The sequence below is a fragment of the Cavia porcellus genome, unplaced genomic scaffold, assembly GCF_034190915.1.
Source record: "Cavia porcellus strain 051 isolate PalLab524CR breed Dunkin Hartley unplaced genomic scaffold, mCavPor4.1 scaffold_29, whole genome shotgun sequence".
Taxonomy (NCBI): Eukaryota; Metazoa; Chordata; class Mammalia; order Rodentia; family Caviidae; genus Cavia; species Cavia porcellus.
Genome location: NW_026947512.1, coordinates 6404696 through 6425832, shown reverse-complemented (window position 1 = coordinate 6425832; position 21137 = coordinate 6404696). Strand labels below are relative to the sequence as shown.

General features: G+C 34.3%; 1 protein-coding gene across 7 annotated transcripts in view; it reads left to right on the top strand.

Annotated features, from left to right (window-relative positions):
* Positions 1–21137, top strand: part of Cep350 (centrosomal protein 350) — a 175849-nt gene that overhangs the window by 70233 nt on the left and 84479 nt on the right. For 5 of the 7 annotated variants that reach the window (XM_063239727.1, XM_063239729.1, XM_063239726.1 and 2 more), the window contains exons 15-23: positions 382–568; positions 4657–4874; positions 5314–5477; positions 8930–9040; positions 9432–9572; positions 10614–10750; positions 11915–12037; positions 13606–13775; positions 20636–20832. In XM_063239727.1, the coding sequence (XP_063095797.1) occupies positions 382–568; positions 4657–4874; positions 5314–5477; positions 8930–9040; positions 9432–9572; positions 10614–10750; positions 11915–12037; positions 13606–13775; positions 20636–20832 (1448 nt within the window). The remainder of the gene's footprint in view (positions 1–381; positions 569–4656; positions 4875–5313; positions 5478–8929; positions 9041–9431; positions 9573–10613; positions 10751–11914; positions 12038–13605; positions 13776–20635; positions 20833–21137) is intronic. The other 2 variants (XM_063239728.1, XM_063239731.1) reach the window with 2 other exon arrangements.

The window sequence follows — 21137 nt, the reverse complement described above, 5'->3', positions numbered from 1 at the left end:
TGCCCCTTCTTTCTTTTCTCCCCCAGGCTGATAACCACTGTCCTATTTTCTGTCTCTATGAATTTGACTACAGCAGAATTTGATAGTAATTGTTCTTTGGGGTTTAGGCTTATTTTACTTAACATAATGTGTTCAAGGTTCATTTCTGGTATAACATGTATCAAAAATTAGAACTTCTTTTTTGGTTTTTTGAGATAGTCATGCTGTGTAATTCAGGCTGGCCTCAAACCTTAGGTGATCCTCCTGCCTCAGACTCCCAGGTGCTGGGATTACATGTGTGCATTGCCAGGCTCGGCTCAGAGTTGCCTTTTAAAATTTTTTTTAATCTTCCTTAGTAACTCTAATATTAGAAATCAGCTTTATAAGAAATTTACTCTATAGGGTTGGATTCATTCACTGGAAATGTTCAAAGCTCACTTGTTGATGAGGAAAAAGTACAGTCCAGCTCAGAACGTGGTTCCCATCAAGGAAAGAAATCTGGGACCAGTAGCAAACTCACTGTTAAAGATTATGAGCAGACTTTCGACACTGATGGCACTTTGGAAGAACTTTCTGGGCATTCTGTGAGGTAAAGTAATATATTTATGCAGTTAATTTTTTTCTTTGTAGTTTTTTTAAATAATATGTGTTTGTAGTACATAATATTTACATTCCTTGTGGAGGGTTGGTACATGTACTTAGTACATCTTAATTCCTTTTTTTCATTTCCTTTCCTTTTCCTCCCTGTCCTCTTCACCAATCTCCTTTTTTTTTGTTTTTTGGTACCAGGGATTGAACTCACAACCTAGCGCTTGTCAGGCAGGTGCTTAGGCTGCTGAGCTAAATCCCTGGCCTCTCTTCACCAATCTCTTTATCTAATTTTTTCTACTTATATGTGGCACATAATGTTTACATTCTTTGTGTAGAGTTGCTACATGTACATAATACATCTTAATTCCTTTTTTCATTTCCTATTCTTCCCCTTTTTCCCTATTCTCTTCCCTTACCCTCTGAAAAAAATCTGCCTCCCAACTTCTTATTATTTATCTTTTATTTTCCTTTTTAGTTATACTTTTTGGGTACTGTAATTCACAGATAACTAAAGTTGTGATGTCATTGGTCTTCAGATACTGTAATTCATGTATAATTAAAGTTACTGTATCATTTTTCAAAGGCTCTTCATGGTAAATTTCACTTTGGCATTTAATTATGTGTGTCTGAGTTAGTAGATAATTTTGTACTTTTTGAATAGTCTTTGTTCAGACCTCTACATTTTGTGTTTTAGAATATGGTCGCCTTTTATCTAAACTTTATAACTTTTCCTTCAGGAATTCACTACATCAAGAACAATCCACCTCTCTCATTTGAAAGCCCTCACCATCTGTTCTTGACTGAGTCTTTTCATTGAGCATCTGCCTTTCTTTGAGTTCTTTGAGAGATTGATTATCTTACAGGACAACTGTAAGAACCTAATTTTATTTTGTGTGTTTTACTGGACTACCAGAGAGTATCTCATTTTTTTGTCTATAAAATTTGCTTTCCAAATTGTAGCTATATTCTTCCACCCTTGCAGTACTACTACTTGACATCCTTTTGGTCTTATTGTTGAAAGTACTTCTAAACTTTTTCTCACCTTACTCTAGAGATTTTGAAATCTCACTTTTTTTTTTTAAACAGAAAAGAAAGTCTAAGAACAATGGTATAGAATTTCAAATCAACATAACAGATTAACAATGGTTATTATAAAGTAGTTGCTCAGATTGCAAGATATAGGCATAAAAAATGATTGAACAATGAAAGCACAAACCATTCTTTTGATGAGCTAACAGAGATTAGTATGTATGATTATCTGTCCTGTGTGTGTGTGTGTGTATATATAATCTTTTTCCTTCTTTTTTTTGAAATCTCACTCTTAATATAATTTGCATACCTTGTGTTTTTCCCTTATACTGTGTTATACATTACATGCTTACGTGTTCCACATAACTTGTTATTGCTTCCTGTGTAGTTCTATGAATTCATTTCACATGACTTTTCATTCTCTATACTAGTCTTGGCCTTTCTGGCAGTGAAGGCTCTGAGAAGACAAATCAATTTTTTTTAAGTAACTATATGTTTTTTCTGATATATCACATACAAGTAACGATTTGTAAAGCTTTCATATTGTACCATTAATACTATCATTGCTGCATTTAAAATTTAATTTGTCAATGATTTTATGATTTATAAAACTTTACCTTTTCTTAAGAGATAGTATGATTTAGTTTGATAAAATCTAAAAAGTTAAACATTCCTAACATACAGGATCCATAGCAAAATAAATTTGGTAAGTGTTCCATATTATAATTTCATGCCTGCTGTCCTACTCATGAAAAGTCACAGTAGATAAAATAATTTGAAACTTTGATAAAGAGGAACAAAGATTTAAAATTTTTCGTTTAACTTGTGAGTTTTGTGTTGCTGTTGGTGGTTTTTTTTTGTTTTGTTTTGTTTTTTGGTAGACACTCTTTGTTCCTATCCCCTTCCCTTTCTTTTTATTTTTATTTTTTGGACAATTTAATAAAGTCATTGAAAATACACCTTGGGAAATACTAGTTTGAGGGAATCTTTTGTGAAAAACAAATATAAATTCATCTTGTGAAACCATAAAGTGATATATAGAGTAATTTCTTTTGTTTGATGTTGTGTTGGAATTTAAAATGACAATTGTTTTTTTAGATTCCATAAATGAAATTGACAGGCTGTTAGAAATACAGTAGTTCTCTTTATTTTCAGTTTCATTATGGATGGTTTCAGTTATCCATTGTCAGTTATAGTTCAGAAATATTAAATGGAAAATTCCAGAAATAAATGATTCATAAATTTTAATTTATACACCATTCTGATGGTGATATATCAGGCAATCTAGCTCCCCCCACACACACTGTATTAATTATCCCTTTACTGGTGTATTGATAGTATATATCTTACCCATTGATCATTAGTCAATTGATAACCATCTTGGTTGTCAGATTGACTACCTTCATTGTGATAGTTTTATTTAGTAATAAAATAAAAACACAAGTTTTTAGTATTTATTTAGTAATAAAAACACAAGTTTTGTTTACTAATAAACACATTTTATTTAGTAATGGCCTGAGAGCTGCTGATTCAGATATGCCTAACAGAAGTTTGAATGTGCTTTTTTTTAAATGAAAAGGTAAAATGATTTGACTTAATAAGGGAAAAATTATATTCTGAAGTTGCTAAAATCTAAAATAAAAATGATTCTTTTATCCATAAAATTGTGAAGGAAAAAGCAACTCATGGTTGTTTTGCTATCACACCTCAAACTGCAGAAGTTGCAATCACAGAGTGCAATAAATGCTTTTAAGGTAGGAGAGACATTAAATTGTGTGTGAGGAAACCTAGTGTATCCAAATTTGATTTGATCCAAGGTTTCAGGCATCCAATGTACATATCCCTCACTTACAAAGGGTGTAGTGTAATAAATTAAAGGCCTTGATAAACAAGTGAGTAGCTCTTAAGACCACTTTTTTCCCATCCTCAGAGACAAGCTCTCACTATGTAGTTCAGTCTGGGCTTGAATTCACTATGTAGCCCAGCCTATGTCCTTGAACTTGCAGTGACCCTGGTCTCAGCCTTCCAAGTGCTGGGATAACATGTTTGCAGCATCATGCCCTGTCACCCTTCAAGACTACTTTTATTTATATGTTTTCATGCTGGATATAAGAGACATTTTTACCTTTGAAAACTGTCAATGTTTATCAGAAGCCAGAAGCAAACTTATGCTAGAATACTGTGCTAAATATGGATTATCTTTAATTTGTTAGTAAATATTGAGTACAAGGCAATTTGGTATTATGAGAAATGATACCGCTTATGTGCTTACTTGTGTAAGTATAGGTTAGCTAGGTGCCTTAAGAGTTATTACAATCCCACTGTTATGAGAGATTAGTGTTTGGGAAAGTATAATAAAAGCTATAGATAAACATGAATGTATATATGTATATATACGTGTGTATATATATTTTTGGAAGGGGTTTGAAATAGTGTCTTGCTATTAGTTCAGGATGGCCTTGAACTCACTGTGTAGCGCAGATCGGACTTGCCTTAGCCTCCCAGGGATTACAGGCATGTGCCATCATGCCTATCAAACAAGTATTTTTTACAGATGAATAATATGAAAATGATTTCCTCTGATTTCTGTGATTTTTTTATTTAACAAAAGAAAATGATTAATTTGTCATTTAATTTTTAATATAAAGTGATACTTCACTCTTTCAAGGGCCTATTTTTAAAACTTATAAGATAAAATGTCTTCCATACATTTGTATTTTTATTGTTATATAATGTCTATTCTAGAAGACTTTGCTTCAGACTTCAGTGAATGAGTGATAATGTTGTTTGTAGAAGAAAAAGTACCAATTTAATCAAGAGATACTCCCCACTTTGCATTTTATTTTGGGTAAATTTGTACTTAGCTTGTTCAATACTATAAATCTGTCTGAGGAATATTCATAGTCATTTGCTCAGTCTAATCATTCTGTCACATGAATAGGTACCTAAGTCATGCTTTTGAAAGCTAATGTTTGTAAAGAAAGGTATTTTGTGTTGCAAATTGTTTAGCCAAAAGTATTTCCTTTCTCTAATGATTTTATGAAATAAAAATTCTAGTGTCTCATCAGACAAGGGAAGATCTCAGAAAAGTCCAACTTCTCCTCTGTCTCCAAGTTCCCAGAAATTGACACAATTTGACCTTCCAGGAACTTCATTAGAAAGATCTAAATCCACTGTAATAACACCTCCAACTACAACAGGATTTAAACCTAATGCAGCTTTTACTGATACACATCAAGCTGGCAGCAGAACAACAGAGGTGGCTTCCACACCAGGCAAGTAGATCCATCCTGTTACAATTTTTAAAGTAAGATGTTACATGTTTAGCCCCTGAAAACACCTTTTCTTTCACTTGAGCCATAGATAAATGTTATTTCAAGTGAATATCATTATTCTTCAAAGTAGTAAATAAATACCATTCAAGAAATTAAATACTAAAAATCGTGACAGATTTGATAATGGCCATCTTTTCCTGTGTTAAAATACACCTGAAAAATGTATCCCATATAAATACTCCTGGGTGATTATAGATTTATGTTTGTATACCCATATGCATGCAGCACACACATAACAAGTAATTATTAAAATGTATTAGTAAGTCACTATCTTTTTGACAAAGAAAAACAGACTTGTCCTTAACTCATAGAAATGAATTTTAGAAATCTGAGATGTAATTTCATATAAACTTTTTCATTTGACTATTCTGCACACCAGGTTCTAAGCGATTTTCTCCTGCTGGCCTCCAACATCGTATGGCAATTGAACTAAGTTATCTGAATGCCATTGAGGAATCAGTGCGCCAACTGTCAGACATAGAAAGAGTTAGAGGGATTTCACTTGCTCAGCAGGAGAGTGTTTCTCTGGCTCAGATCATAAAGGTATTTGTGGGCTTTTCTTTTTTGTCTTTCTGGAGGTCTTTCTCTTTGCTATTTAAAATAGTCTTGATGAGTTTTAAAACAAACTTTTAAGTTACTAAATTAAAAAAAGTGTTAGATATTCAGAATCTATAAGTAACCCTGTATAAAGCTATCATATAGGATGTTGTCACATTGATTACTTTTCTTTCATTGCTCAGACAAAGTGCCTGATACCCAAAATTGAAGAAGGAAAGATTTATTTAGCTCAGTTTGTGGAGGTTTCAGGTCATAATCAGCTGGCTCCAAGTTGCAGTGGCCCAGAGGGCCAACAGTTTATAGGAGCAAAAGCAGCAAGAAGAAAAGTGGGGAAGAGCAAACCTCTTTTTCCTCCCTTATATTCTACATAGGCCACCTGGTCCTGTGTGTGTGTAGCACCCACAAAATCTCCTTGCCCTCCTCTTGCACGGAGTGAAGACCCTGGCTCCCTGCTGAGTCCCTCAGTTAAACTTTTAAACCTCTCAGATTGATACAATGTATCGATCATAACAGATACTAAAAAGAAAATTAAAGATACAGTTTTTGGTACCAGGCGAATAACAATCATTCTTTCTCAAGAACTTTGTTTTCCTTGTTTTATCCTTTGTTTTTCCCTTGTGCTAGGAAACGCAGGGTTTTACCTGTGCTAGGATAAGCATTCTGCCACTGACATACATCCCGAGTCCTTATGCTTTGTTTTACTGATAGTGTAAAAATTAGTGATTCTTAATATTTTCTCTTTTCGTTGACAACCAGAGCTGGTTGAATTGTTTAAATGCTTTATTTGTACCAGGTCAGAAAACATTTTTAAGATCCACATGTTTGATGAAGTCAGTATAATACGGAATTTTCCTTAGCAAAAAAAAGTCTACTGGGAAAAGAGTAATGTTCCTCTGTGGAGTGCTATTGGTATAATTTTTTTTTTAATCTGAGATTATTTGCATAAAATAAGATATGCAGAGTAGTATTTTTGGTTTTTGTCTTTTGAGGCTTTTTTAGTACTAGAAGTTAAACTCAGGGCTTTTGCCCTGAACTACATTCCAACCCTTGCCTTTTATTTTTATTTTGAGGCAGGATCTTACTAAGTCACTGAGTTGCCTGGCTTGGGCTGAAGCTTTCAAGGGGCCATGAGTACTGAGATTATAGGTGCATGCTACCAAACCCAGCAAGATTTGCACATTTTAAGCGTGCAGTTTTCATAAGTTTGACTAGAATATGTATGTAATGACCACTTAATCAAAATACAGAAGACTTCTTTTACCCTAGAAAGTTGACAAATTTCATTTAAGCCTCAAGGTGATTACTGTTATGATTCCTATTTGCTATAGTTTATTACTCTTTGTCTTAGAACTTCATATAAATGAAAGTATACTTTGAACTATTTCATTTAGTGTATGTTATTTAACATACGTTAAATTTAAGGTTTGTCCTTGTCATTCTGTTACATTGTTTTTTTTTTCCCCCTGTAATATTCACTTTATTGGTGTCAAAAATATCTGTTCTCCTGTTGATGTACATTTGGGTTATTTCCAGTTTTTGGCTAATATAAACATTTCTGTCATGAATGTCTTTTACAGCTATGTTTATATTTTCATTTTTCTTGTATATGCTTCTTGGATAAAGTATAAATATGTGAAACTTTATAAGAAATTGCTGTACTGTTTTCCATAGTGATTGTAACAGTTTACTACAGTAATATATAAGAGTTCCAGTGTTTTGTTTTTTGGGCACCGAGGATTACCGGGGATTGAACTCATGACTTTGCGTTTGCCAAGCAGGTGCTTACACCGCTGAGCTAAACCCCTGGCCCAGAGTTCCAGTTATTTTTATTCTTACTGTCATTGAGTATTAGCAGTCTTTTTTTTTTTTTAATAGACATTCTAGTGGGTGTGAAGTAGTATCTCAAGGTGGTTGTAAAGTGTATTTGTGGTTCTAATCTGTATTTTGTAATAAGATGAAGTTTTTTTTTTTTTTTTGTTAATGTCTGTTAGATCTTTTGCCCACTTGGATTGTCTTTTCATTACAGAGTTGTAGGAGTTCTTTATATATTCTAAAAACAAATCCTTTTCACTGTATTTCAAATGCTGTGACCCAGTTTTTGGCTTACCTTTTTATTTTTTAAATTGTGTCTAGTGAAGAGAGCAGATGTGTTTTTAATTTGGATAAAATCTCATTTTTAATCTTTTGTAGTAATGCCTTCTTTTTTCCTAAGAAATCTTTACATACCCTTAGATGTTAACAGAGATATTCTCATGTTTTTCCCAGAAGTTTTTGGCTTTAGATTTTGTATTTATCTTTGTTAAGTTACTTTTGGGGTTTGATATGAGCATGGAGTAAAAGATCATTTTTCTTATGTATGGATATTCAGTTCTAGTATCATTTTCTTAAAGACTTTAATTGTACTAACATGTTCATCAATGATTAAGTACTTATGTGTCAGTCTGTTTTAAAATAAAATTTCTACATTCGTTTTTTTTTTTTTTGTCTTTTTCCTTTTTATCGGTACCAGGGATCAAACTCACGACTGCCTGCTTGCAAGGCAGGCGCTTATGCCGCTGAGCTAAATCCCCAGCCCCCAAAATTTGTACATTCTTGGTGATCTGTCCCTAATGATATTGTAAATAATATTGTATTTATTTATTTATTTGGTACTGGGGATTTAATACATGACCTTGCACTTCCCAGGCAGGTACTTGTGCCCCTGCGCTAAACTCCCAGCCACAATGTATTTATTATTATGGCTTTATATAGTGAGTGTTGAATTCAGGATGTAATTTTTCCAACTTTGTCCTTTTTCAAGATGATTCTGGCTATTCTAGATATTTTATATTTTCATATAATAGTTAATATTGCATGGAATAATGGCAAGAAAAGGTCCTTGTGAAAAGGATACCTTTTGGTGGGCAGCATTTTAGATTACACTCCTGCTTCAGAGGCAGAATAAAACAATCAGAATGATGCAACATGATATATAATCTTTATTTTTAGACATAGGACATGTTTTTATCTCTTCTAAGGAGTTAAAGTTTTTACTTTATAATAAGCTTTTTGTTATGAGTTTTTAATCCTATAGGCATTAGAAATTTTTTGTTTTTCTACAGTGTTTGAATAAAGTGTAAGGTCATTAAATATTTTAATAAATGGCTGGTGACTATACTGCTCACTGCCTCTTCTTGTAGACTGTAGTTGGTTGCTCTAAGTCACTTACGTTAGAAAGATAGCATTGTGAGCCAGGTGGGGTGGCATTTGATCTGTAATCCCAGTGAATCAGGAGGCTTGAGGCAAAAGGATCATGAGTTTGAGGCCAGCTTGGGTAATTTAACAATACCCCAACTTTTAAAAAAAAAAGGAAACATTACATCATGTTTATTATAGTCACCGTGCTAAAAGTAGTTTAGTGTTTTAGAATAATAATTGACCATTTTTTATTTTTGAAGGCACAGCAGCAACGCCATGAAAGGGATTTAGCTCTTTTAAAATTGAAGGCTGAACAAGAGGCTTTAGAGTGTCAGAGACAGTTAGAAGAAACCCGGAACAAAGCAGCTCAGGTAATGTAGTTTGTAACAGGTACTCCCCTAAACCTACATTTGTATCTCGAAAATCACTGTGACAATTTTAATTATATATTAGTAAAAAAGATACAGATTATTACATTTTAGTACTTTGTGTGGAATAATTTCATTATTCCACTTGATTCTTGTAGCAACCCTGTGAAACATGTCGTAAAGTCTGATTTCCAATGTAAAGAAGTGGTGGCTGATAGTTACTGTGTCCATAGACACATTAACTCTGGAGTTACAGTTTATGCTGTGAAATCTAAGTTGTCAACAACTTTTTAAGACAGGTTAAGACAGTTAACCTATGAAATAATAATTAAAACTAATTTGGGTGGAGAGAGGCAGAAACCCAAGTTCTTTGTATTGTCTCCTTCATTTATAGGTCCATGCAGAATCATTACAACAGGTAGTTAAATCACAAAGGGAAGTAACTGAAGTCATTCAGCAAGCAACTTGTAAAATAACAGCTCAGCAAACAGAGACTGCTTGCCTTACCACAGATGCCGCTCACCAGATCTGTGAGGTGAGAGCCAAGGATACAGCCCCCCCCATCACACTTTTTTGGTGTTTTGTTTTGTTTTTAGTTCTTTGGTCAATTTGAATACCTTAGTCTTATCAGTAATGGCTGCTATCATCTAACAAAAGGAAAATTTGAACTAGTGACTTTCAGTGGGGCCCTTTTGAAATAAGCAGCACCATTAATTAGAGAGTGTTATGCTTTTGAACAATAGGCAGACAAAAGATGGACTGTAATTTCTGTTTTATCATAAACTTATTAGAAAAGTATCAACTTCAGTGATGTATAATCTATAAAAACATGATGGATACATTATTAGTACATGTATAATATGTATGTTCCTATAAATACCACTGTAATCAAGAATAGAATATTTTTTTCATTATAAAAATTCCTTTATGCCTCTTCATTCCTCAGTCTTAGATTATGGAAGCCACTATCTGCTTTGTATGATGTTTCATTTGTATACAGAATGATGTTAGTCGATGTCTTTTTTTTTTAAAACTGCACCAAGAGTAAAGCCAAAAATACTGTGGTTTCATTGTATTCTGTGTAAAAGATATTATAATCTATTGATAGTTTCATTTGATTTTAGCAATAATTTTTAAACAATTTAAGACTATTTGTGAAGTACATATTAAGAATACATGACTGTTAAATGTTGGGTAGTATGGGATTGTACAAATAAATAAATATACAATTGAGTCTTTCTCAAATGTACTTCACCATTGTAAGGAAAGACTTAGAGGGTAAACAATAGTTAATTCTAAAAGGAAGGCATAATTTTGGTAAATTACTGCTTAATTATGGCTTGCAGATTTTCTGCTAATTTGTAGTTTGTAAAGCCTTAGAAATCATGTAGTCGAACTCTGTTTTTATAAGATGAGTTTCTTAGCACTCAGGCTAGATGGCTTGTCCGAATATTTCATCTGTTAGTGGTAGAATTTGCTCACTTCTAGTCCAGTGATCTTCCCAAGACACTGTGCTCCCTCTCAGTTTCTCCGTGACATAATCTTATATATGTACTTTTATTTTTGTTGTATTTAGATGGCAGAGTTGACTCGAACACGTATCTCAGATGTTACTACTGCCTCAGGAACTCCCATAGCAACACTGTATGACCACCAACGGCAGCATCTTCCAGATTTCATGAAACAACTGAGGACCAGAGCTGAAACAAATAGGTTACTGTTTATTCAGGGGATATGTTGTGAATGTCTGTTATGTCCTAGATCAGTGATGGCAAACTTCTTAGAGCTTTCAGTGATACAAACAGTCCATTGTAGTATGCATAGTATAGATTTGCTAACACCGTTCTAGGCATTCTTGTGGATACTTGGAGTGTAGATAATGGGCTTATAGCCTAGTATGGAAGATAAACATTGAAGAAATAATCAGTTAAGTGAAGAAAAACTTAAAAACGGAGTTAAGTGTTATAAAGGAAACAAATACATGTCTCAGATAAGTAACACTAGACTTTGAGTATTCTGGGGATACAAGGAGTCAGAGAAAGTATTTCTTTTTTGGCGGGGTGAGGGATATGGGAATCGAACTCATGACCTTGCACTTGCCAGGCAGACACTTACGCTGCTGAGCTGTATCCTTGGCCCCCAAGAGAAGGTATTTCTGAAGAACTAAAACAAACTAATAGTGAGATCTAGTGGATGAGGAGTCAGTAATACAAAGAAGGTAAAGAATAGGCAGATCGAAAGCCTTGAAGGGATAGGGGATAGTGGTGCATGCAAGTAAACTAAGCATTGTAGGTGGCTAAGGAACGAAGCACCATAAGTTCAAATACAGACTGGGCAGCGTAGCAACAGTCTATCTAATTTTTTTTTTTTAAAGATAAAAAGCTTGGAAGGAAGAAGGAACATATTTAAGAAAAAAGAAGATCAGTATAACTAGGGGCATAGGGCAAAGACAATAGTATGAGATGAAAAATCAGGTGGGATCTTGCAGATTTGGAGATTGGGAGTTTATTCCAGGAACAAAGAAAAGTTAACTAAAGGAATTTTTAGGCAGACTGGAGTAACATAGTCATATTTGTGTATGTGGGTTTTGTTTAAAATCATATTTTCATTCTCTAATTCATAGATTAAAAAGTCTCTGTTTACATTCATTGATATTAGGAGTGATAATGTGTTATTTTCCTTTTAAGTAGAATATATTCTTTATGTACTGTTATGTTCTTTTTAATTATTGAATGCTTTTTTTCTTCAATATTTTGTAACAGCTATTTTGTAATTTCTATGCACTCAGGATTTTATCTCATATTACTGTTGAATAGTCTTTGAACTCTTTCCTTTATTGGAGACTAAATGTTTAATCAGTTTCTATTTTCTTTGTAGGATAAACCAATCAGTTTCACACTCTCAGAGTAAAGAAGGGACTCATGACTCAAAACATCAGAAGTATTCACCTTCATATAATAATTATTCTGAATCATCAAGATACAAGAATCATGATCGAAGGTAAAGAAAATGTGATCTGGTAAACTCTGAAAATGACTTCAAGTTTGCTTTTCCTTGACTTCTTAATCTTACTTCTGAAATGGAACAATATCTGCCTTTTTAAGGTGACTTCCTTTGTTTAATTAGCTAATTAACAAAATAATTCATGTAATGATACAGCTACTATTCTTTGAGAACCTAGTTGTACAATCACTGTATAAGTTTGTTTTCCCTATATGTAATTTTTACAGCAACCTTCCAAGGCAGATATTATCTTAATAAATTAGGGAACTGAGGTGTATGAGGAAAATGTTAAGAAAATCGCCAAGGTCATATGACATATCAATGAATTTAACATTGACTTACCTGGCTGCAAACACGGTTTCAATTCCTTGTCTGTTTGACTGAAAAACTCTGTTTGCTGTCTTGTATCTTTTACTTTATAACTTTGTTAGAAGATTTATCCTTTCTGAAATATTTATTAAACCAGACCATTAGATCACATACCGGTAAATACTGATATAAATACACACTAAAAGTGGTAAAAATAGGAACAAAAGTGACCAGACCTTCCTTGAGGATGAAGATGAATGACCCTTGAACTGAGTTCTGAAGTTAGTGGTTCATTAGGCAGAGAAGGAAGGACATTGTAGAGAATACAATAGCATGTACAGCAGATCTCAAAACTGGATCAAGATAAGCTTGTATAGTGTGTAAAATTTTAAAATATTTTTAAATGAATGAGTAAACCAAAAAAGAGGAAGAAAGGAGAAGGAAAACCTGTGGGACAATGGTGTTATGTGTTTGGTTTGTTAACTAAAGAATAAACAAAATAAAAAAATTCATTAGATATTTGGAACTTGAAGCTTAATGTTGGGGAAGATAAATATAGTGATACAGATTTGAGATTCAATCTTAAGTAACAGTAGTAAGCAAGTGAAAGATACACAGCAAAACTTATTGAGGTGGAAAGAGAATCAAGTGAGAGTAAAATCATGAAATATAAGAACAGAGACATTTTACTTAACATTTGACATAGTTTCAGGCTTTCAGGAAAGTTGCAAGAAAAATACAAAGTCCTTGAATACTTTCATCCAGATTACACTGTTAATATCTTATCACATTTTCTTTAGCATGTAGAGCTTTTAAAGAAAGTAGACCTCAGTACTATGTAATATTGCAGAGAAAAAAATTATTAGTTGGATTTGACTGTTAGAAGTTGGGGTAAAATTTATAGTTAGGCAGATAGGTAGAGAACAGTTCCAGTGCAGCTATTGGGATATAATTAGATTATGATAAATCATTATGTTAATGAAAGGAAATGGAAATAGTGAATGAGTGCCCCCTTTTCCTTTTATTTTCCAGAACTGAAAGGAAAAAAGAGAGTGATAACCTACCAATAGTGATTGCCTATTAAAATGATTTTAAAATGAAATCTTCCCTCATATTCATCTCTTTCAAACACCTTATGTTTTATATGGCATTTTTGTTCATATCTTGATTATAAAGCATAGTACTTTAGTCAAATTTACTTTGAAGTTGTGATCCTTATTTAATTGCTTGTTTGTTTTCATAATATTCATATATAGAAGTAGCAGTAATAATAGCCGTAAAGAAAGTCCTTCAACTCTGTCTTGTAAGGAAAATGAAAAGAAACTTCATGATGAAAAGATAAAGTGTTCAATTGATGAACAAATTCAAACTGCTGCAGATGATTCTTTACAGAGTGATAACATTCCATCTCTTCCTGATGAGAAAGGTAACTTTTCTCGCAAGCATGTGCATTATCATTTATTATAAAAACTAGAGGAAAAGTGATCTTTTTAGAAAGTGGCAAATTACTTGACTGAATTATGTTCTAGTATTTTGTGGAAAATAGTAATTTGTAACTAAGATTTCTAAGCACAGCAGTGAAAGAGTAGCCTAGTTTCTCCTTGCTGTTTATAGTAAAGAAATTACTAAACAAAAAATAATCTGAATTTGAAGACTTAGGAAATTCTCAGCTTCTCCATATTGTAAAAAATGAGGGAGAATGTTCTAGAGAGAATACCAAGGGTGTGGCTTGACAATCATTCCACAAAGGGATTACCATTGGGTTTTATCAGCCGCCTCAGCAGAAGCCAAGAATAGAAATGGAATTTTACCAACAGAGGTGCTGCCAATTTAGACCAAAGGCAGGGTGAACTAAAGTGGGGACATTTAGACTTCCAGGATCTATAGGATAGATCAGTATAGCTTCCTGGTTGCAAACATGCTTGTCCTTTAAGAATCACTTCGTGGGCAATTCACAGATCAGGAAGGCTGCTGCTGTCACCACAGGCCCAGATGGCAAGGCTGTCTACTCAGTTCTAGAGGCAGGGCTGTGTCTTTTTTTCTTTCTTTCTTTTTTTTTTTTTTTCCTTTATCAATAAGAAATTTACTTGCTTTTTGAAAAAGCAAATGATAGGGGCTGGGGATTTAGCTCAGCAGCATAAGCACCTGCCTTGCAAGCAGGCAGTCGTGAGTTCGATCCTTGGTACCAATAAAAATGAAAAAGACAAAAAAAAAAAAAGAAAAAGCAAATGATGATATTGTCCAGAAAAATTTAACACATTTATTTATAATTGTTTTAAAGTCAAACTGCTAAAACTTTGTCAATAAAACATTCTGACTTCAGTTAGTGCTTCACATCCTGACTTTTATATTAAAAATTCATAGCAAATGAAAATGGACACATGCCAATATTTGATTTTAGTCCCCTGTTTTTCTACGTGTAATCATATATTTATGGTAAGAAATATTTAATGTTCAGAAATGAAAGAGGAAGAAGTGTGTGTGTGTATGTGTGTGTGTGTGAGTGTGTGTGTGTGTGTGTGTGTGTGTGTTTGATCATGAAGTGTTTCCTGTCATACTAGCTTCTTTTTTTTTTTTTTTATTGGTACTGGGAATCGAACTCATGACCACGCGATTGCAAGGCAGGCACTTAGGCCGCTGAGCTAAATCCCCAACCCCCATACTAACTTCTTACACACATTCTCTATGTGTGTACCATGTGCTAGTTGGATGTCTTTTGGTGTAATGGTTAGATTTGTTATGGATAGAATACAGGTTAGTGTTTTCAAAAAGACCTACCAGATAGACCTCATTTGCCTCCTGCAGAGCTCCAGTAAACCATGCTTTATAAGGGTAGATCCATTTTGAACACCTGAGCTGTTTTTTTTTTTTACATCAGACTATAAAAGAGGAATTTGTGAATAAAAAACTCAAAGGACTTCTGACAACATCTCAATTTATGGAGTACCACAATACCAGGATGATAATGAAGAGGCTCTTCACTTCTCAAGTAGCAGCCATCCTCTTACAAGTGACTGTGGTAGCCAGTTGCTTCTTTTGTGTTTTACCACTAGTTGATTTACAAGTAGTCTGCTTTATAGATGACATGGTCTAGAGACCTCCTTATTTACCCCTTTTCTCCTTATGGAACTTAATCAACTAGAGGTGACACTGGTGTGAACAAGCCATTGTGACTTGGTTATAAGCTATGAACATCCATCTCCTTATTTTTAGGGACCAGACTGCCCTTGAGACTGAGGGTATGAGGAGCTGCTCCTGCTTCAGTGTGCTTACAGTGCGAGGGTACCACACAGTTAGACCCCAAAGGAGAAGCTACTATCATGATGGATCCAGAAGGCAGAGTAATAAGCCAAAGAAGATCATAAGCTACCATCATGGTGGATCCAAAGGGCAGAATAATAAGCCAAAGAAGATTATTCGCTAACCTTAAGGGCTAATGGAATTTTCCTTGCCAGGACCTGCTTGGAGCCACACCTCTTTTTTTCTTATCCATTGTCTCCCATTTAGATAGGTACCTTTATTATTTGTCTGTCCCATCAGTGTATTTTAGAAGCACTGGTTTTATTTCTCCAATTTTATAGTTCACATAAACTGTAAACTTTTGCCTTGGATAGAATATTATCTTGAATTTTACCTATATCTAATTGTATTAGTTTTTCACTGTTGAAACAAAATATCTGACATGCACAGCATAAAGGAGAAAAAGTTTATTTTGGCCATTTTAGAAGTTTCTGTTCATGGTTGGCTAGCTCAAAAAGAGAAACGTGGCAGAAAAACATGTAGACTTGCATATGGAAGGAAAGTTACTCATATCATGGCAGCCAGGACGAGAGAGTGGGAGTAGAAGAGGGAGACGGGGACGGCGACAGACCAGTGAGTAGGTACAGTCCCTCATGGTAATGGACCCATCCATACACACCCAGAAGTGTGCTTTTATTAATCTCTCAAATGTATCTCAAGCCAATCAATAGTCATGATTCAACATCATACTAATTTAGTATTCAGTACAACTTTAGATTTGGAGTTGATGCCATGATGAAGACTTTGGGGACTGTTACAATGAGGTGAATATATTTTTCATATGTCAAGGACATGAATATGAGAGGCGGGCAGAGAATGAAATATTGTAGACTGGATTATGCCTCCCTATAAAATTGCTGTTTCGAATCCCACCCTTATATGACTATTTGGACATAGGATTTTAAGGAGGTAATTAAGGTTAAATGAAGTCATTAGGGTAAACTTCTAATTTAGTAGGACTGGTGTCCTTAAGAGAAGAAGAGGTTGCAGGAATACACTCACAAAGAAAAGGCTTTGTGAGGGACACAGCCAGATGGCATCTGTCAGTCAGGAAAAGACGCCTTTTAAAACCAACTACTGGCACCTATGGGCTCCTGTATGGACTGCTATCCTCCAGACCTGTGAGAAAATAAATCCTGTTGATTAACCTACCCATTTTGTGACCTTCTGTTATAGCAGCCCAAGAAAATTAATGAAATAGTTTATAAATGTTGGGAGTGTATGCTCAGAGTTTTATAAATGTGCACAATCAAGACTACTTTGTGAGCCCAACATGGTGGTGCATGTCTAATTACAGCACCCTGGGAAGATTGTAAGTTTATTCCTAGCTTAGGCAGTTTGGTGAGACCCTATCTTAAAAAATAAAAAAGAGGTTTTGGTATACTTTGGTATAGAGGTCCTGGTTCAGTCCCAGTACTTCCAAAAAATGTTCTGTGGACCACTTAGTTAAACATTCATGAGATTCATTTAGGATTGGACCTGAGAATGACCACTTCCATATCATAGGAAAAAAAGGTGTATAAAAGTGATAGAGAAATTATTTGTTCCATTTCTTCTGTTAGACAGATTTAAGTTCTACTAAATTTTGATAATAGTTTTATAATTAAAGTACTGATGACAAATTTGTCAATATCTGTGAATTTGGATAGATTAAAAAAAAGTATGACTTTTTAAATGCTGGATTTCAAGTATTTACCAAGATGCCAGGCTTCCAGTAATAAATAAATAACTGTCAAGTGACAGTTTTGAAGTATCACGTACTGCAGCCTTTTGACTTAGTTAACGAATTCATGCAATATTAAATTAATAAAATACTTCGACTGCTATTTCTAGTCATGATGGTGGAACAAGGACTAGATGTACTTTTTCTCCTAAAACAGCTAAAATATTAGAGAAAACATTCGGAATAACAGTTTTCAAGGCATTGTATATCAAGTATTGTGTATCATTGTATAGCAATGATGCTGACTTAGAAGAGACTGAAAGCAAATGAGTGCAAATGGTTATCTCAACTTACTGCCTAGAGCACTGGTGGTGAAGCAAAGGCATATATGCCACAGTGGGGATGTTTGTGTCATTGAAAGCTCTGAAAGTTCACCATCACTAGTCCGGAGGGTTTTGAGACCACGAATCATGGCATCCACTGATATCTGTGAATTGAAAAAATAAAATTAGGAGTTCAGAGAGGCCAAAGCCACTGGACTTCACAAGTCAAACACAAAACAGAAATTGAGCCATTAGAAATTTGTATGTAGACTAAAACATAGGAGAACACCTACATGACCTTCAGTTTGGTAATGACTTGTTAGACATAACATGTCAAGGTGTGGTGCATAAAAGAAAAATGGGTGAATCATACTCTGTGAAAATTAAAAAAACTTCTGCCTTATGACTACAATATTAAGAAAATGAACTCACAAGGTACAGACTGGGCGAAAACATTTACAAGTCACAAAAATGATTAAGGACTTGTATCCAGAATCTGTAAAGAACTTTTAAAATTCAACAATAAGAAAACAAAGTGTGTTTAAAATCTGAACAGGTACTTCATTGAAGAAAATATACAGATGGCAAATAAAATCACAGTGGGAGAGCCAAGTTTGATGGCACATACCTGTATTCCCAGAGCATGGAGGGCTGAGGCCAAAGGGTCACGAAGACCAGACCTAAGTAGCATAGCAGGACACTGCCTCAAGAAGGGAAAAGAAAAAAATCACAATAATATACTGCAAAATGCCTATTAAATGGATAAAAATAATTTTTTAAAAAGTACTATAATTGGTGGCATGATGTAGAAACATTCATTGCTGGTAAGAACTCAAAGTGGTATGGCTAGTGTGCAATTCTGGGTAAAAAGTAGTTGACTGCAAAGGAGATACACAGGAAAACTTTGAGGGTGGAGGCATGATTACATATGGTATTATGTGTTCTGTATGATGCTATGTATGCATTTCTGAAAAGACTGAAGCTGTATATCACACAGAGAATTTGGAAATAGGCAGTTTGGGGAATTGCACCTAAGGCCTTGCACATGGTAGGCAAACAGTTTACCACTGAGCTAGCTACATGGCACTGCATCCTCATTCCCAATGTTTTTTGAGATAGAGTCTCCCTAAGTTGTCCAGACTGGCCTCAATTGCTGATCCTGACTCAGCCTCCTGAATAGGTACACACCTGCATTTACAGGTGCATTTACAGGCATGTACCAACACACCCAACTACAAAAACAAAATTTTAATATGTGAACTAAAGATGCACACACATACATGACAGTCCAGATAATAGCGGTTCCCAGGATGGAATGCAGCCTGTGACCAGTGAATCTAATTGTATTACAAATGTGTGGCCTAACCACATGATGGGGAGGGGTGTTGTATTAGGGTTCTTTAGAGGTACAGAGACTACATATATAAACTGTAAAGAGTAGATTTATTAGATTGGCTTATACAATCAGTAGTTGTGTGGCCCCATAATGCCTGGCTACTAGTTTGGTCTAAGAAACCAGAAGCCTCAGAATAACAGAGCTTAATGATGCATCCCCAATCGAGACTTGGAGGCCTAGAAGCCCCTCGCAGAGTGGCTTGTGTAAGTCTGCATTCAAAGGTTGAAGAATCTGGAGTGTGATGTCCATGATCAATGGCATCAGCAAAGAAAATGCACCTGCTTAAGATTTGAGCTTGAGGGCTGGGGATTTAGCTCAGCGGCAAAAGCGCCCGCCTTACAAGCAGGCAGTCGTGAGTTCGATCCCTGGTACCGATAAAAAAAGAAAAAGACAAAAAAAAAATAATATATATATGTATATATATATATATGTGTGTGTATATATATATATATATATATATATACATATATATATATATTAAGATTTGAGCTTGTGTTCACTTAGAAATTTTCATTGTTTTTTGTTGCATTTGAACCTCATCATTTTTGATGGTACTGCCCACATTCTGGAAGGTTTTCCCCACTTCAGTTTGCTGACTTTATGACAAGTGGAAATGCTGTCACAGTCACATTAAGAGATGTGCCTTTCCAGTTTTCTGTACATCTCTCAGTCCAGTCTAGTCCAGTCAGTAGCCTAGATTAACAAGGAAAAAAACCTTTCTTACATAATTTGGAAAATGGTGTTTCAATTAGAAATTATAAGCCAAATGTAAAAGAAATATAAATTTGTATTTTAATTGATAAATTTGTTTTTCACAGGTATACAGGTTAATTTGATTTACCTATATATTGGGGTCAAACAAATAAATAAATGGGTACTGAAAAGTAGGGACCAAGTATCTCTGTTAGGAAAATTAATAGACACACAAAGAAAATAAGAATGAACTCTGGTACTGAATTTGAGTCAAACATCAATATGAATTCATGTTTAGCTTGTTGGATGGATGGTACAAAAATAATTTTGTGTTTGCATGTGCTTGTGCATGCTTATGTATATACAGGTGAGTGTACATGCATATATCACTAAACCCTGACCATTGAGCAAATGGAGGAGCACTAATACCTCAGTAGCAACAACCAGTTCCCAGACTATGGCTTAGTGGTACCAGAAATGAGGAAATAGTAAACAAAGGTTGGGTTATGTCAGAGGCACACATGCACCAACCTAAAAGAACTGTTATATTTCTAATTGATGATTTAAAAGATGTTTTTAATAATTTCTTTGTTGTGTTTTAACTTTTTGACTATTTACATTTTCTTTATGAAGCACTTGATCATTTTTCTATAGCTGTACTAGTGGTTTTTCACTGATATGTAAGACCTGTTTAAATATGAAGTACATGAATCTATTACCATGTCTCTTATCCTGGTGTTTCTAGATATGGTAGAGATTTTTTTCGTATATGAATTTAGTTACTGTTCCATGCTTCTAAGTTCTGTGAATTAATGTTTGATTATCCCCGAAAGAGGCAAAAGGGTTGCTAATGAAATAGCTGTTTATAATAAATGTTCTAAATAAAATCTATTTTCTCCTGATTGTCTTAGATTCAACTTCTGTTGCAACAGAATACTCCCTGAAATTTGATGAATCCATGACAGAAGATGAAATAGAAGAAAAATCATTTCGATCTTTACTACCTTCTGAGAGTCATCGTAGGTTTAACATGGAAAAGAAAAGAGGCCATCATGATGACTCTGATGAAGAACCTTCCCCAGACAAGACTACCCTGTCTTCTACCAAGGTGTGTTTCAGTTTGTCTCAGTCGATTTATTGTCAAAGATATGAGGATACATTTATGTTGCCAGTTACCAGAATGATTTTTCTAAGTTTGTTAGTTTTATATTTTTCTCTTTGAAATCTGGCCTCAATTCAAATTATTCCTTAAAATGAAATAAGGACTTTCAGGATCTGAGCCAATGTTATCTCAATACATTGTAACGTGCTTCACTTTTTTAACACTTGATTCTATTTAAAAGTTTATATTCACTCTTCTTTCCAAATTGTATGCCTTTTGGATAACAGGGACAAATTCATACCCAAGTTTGT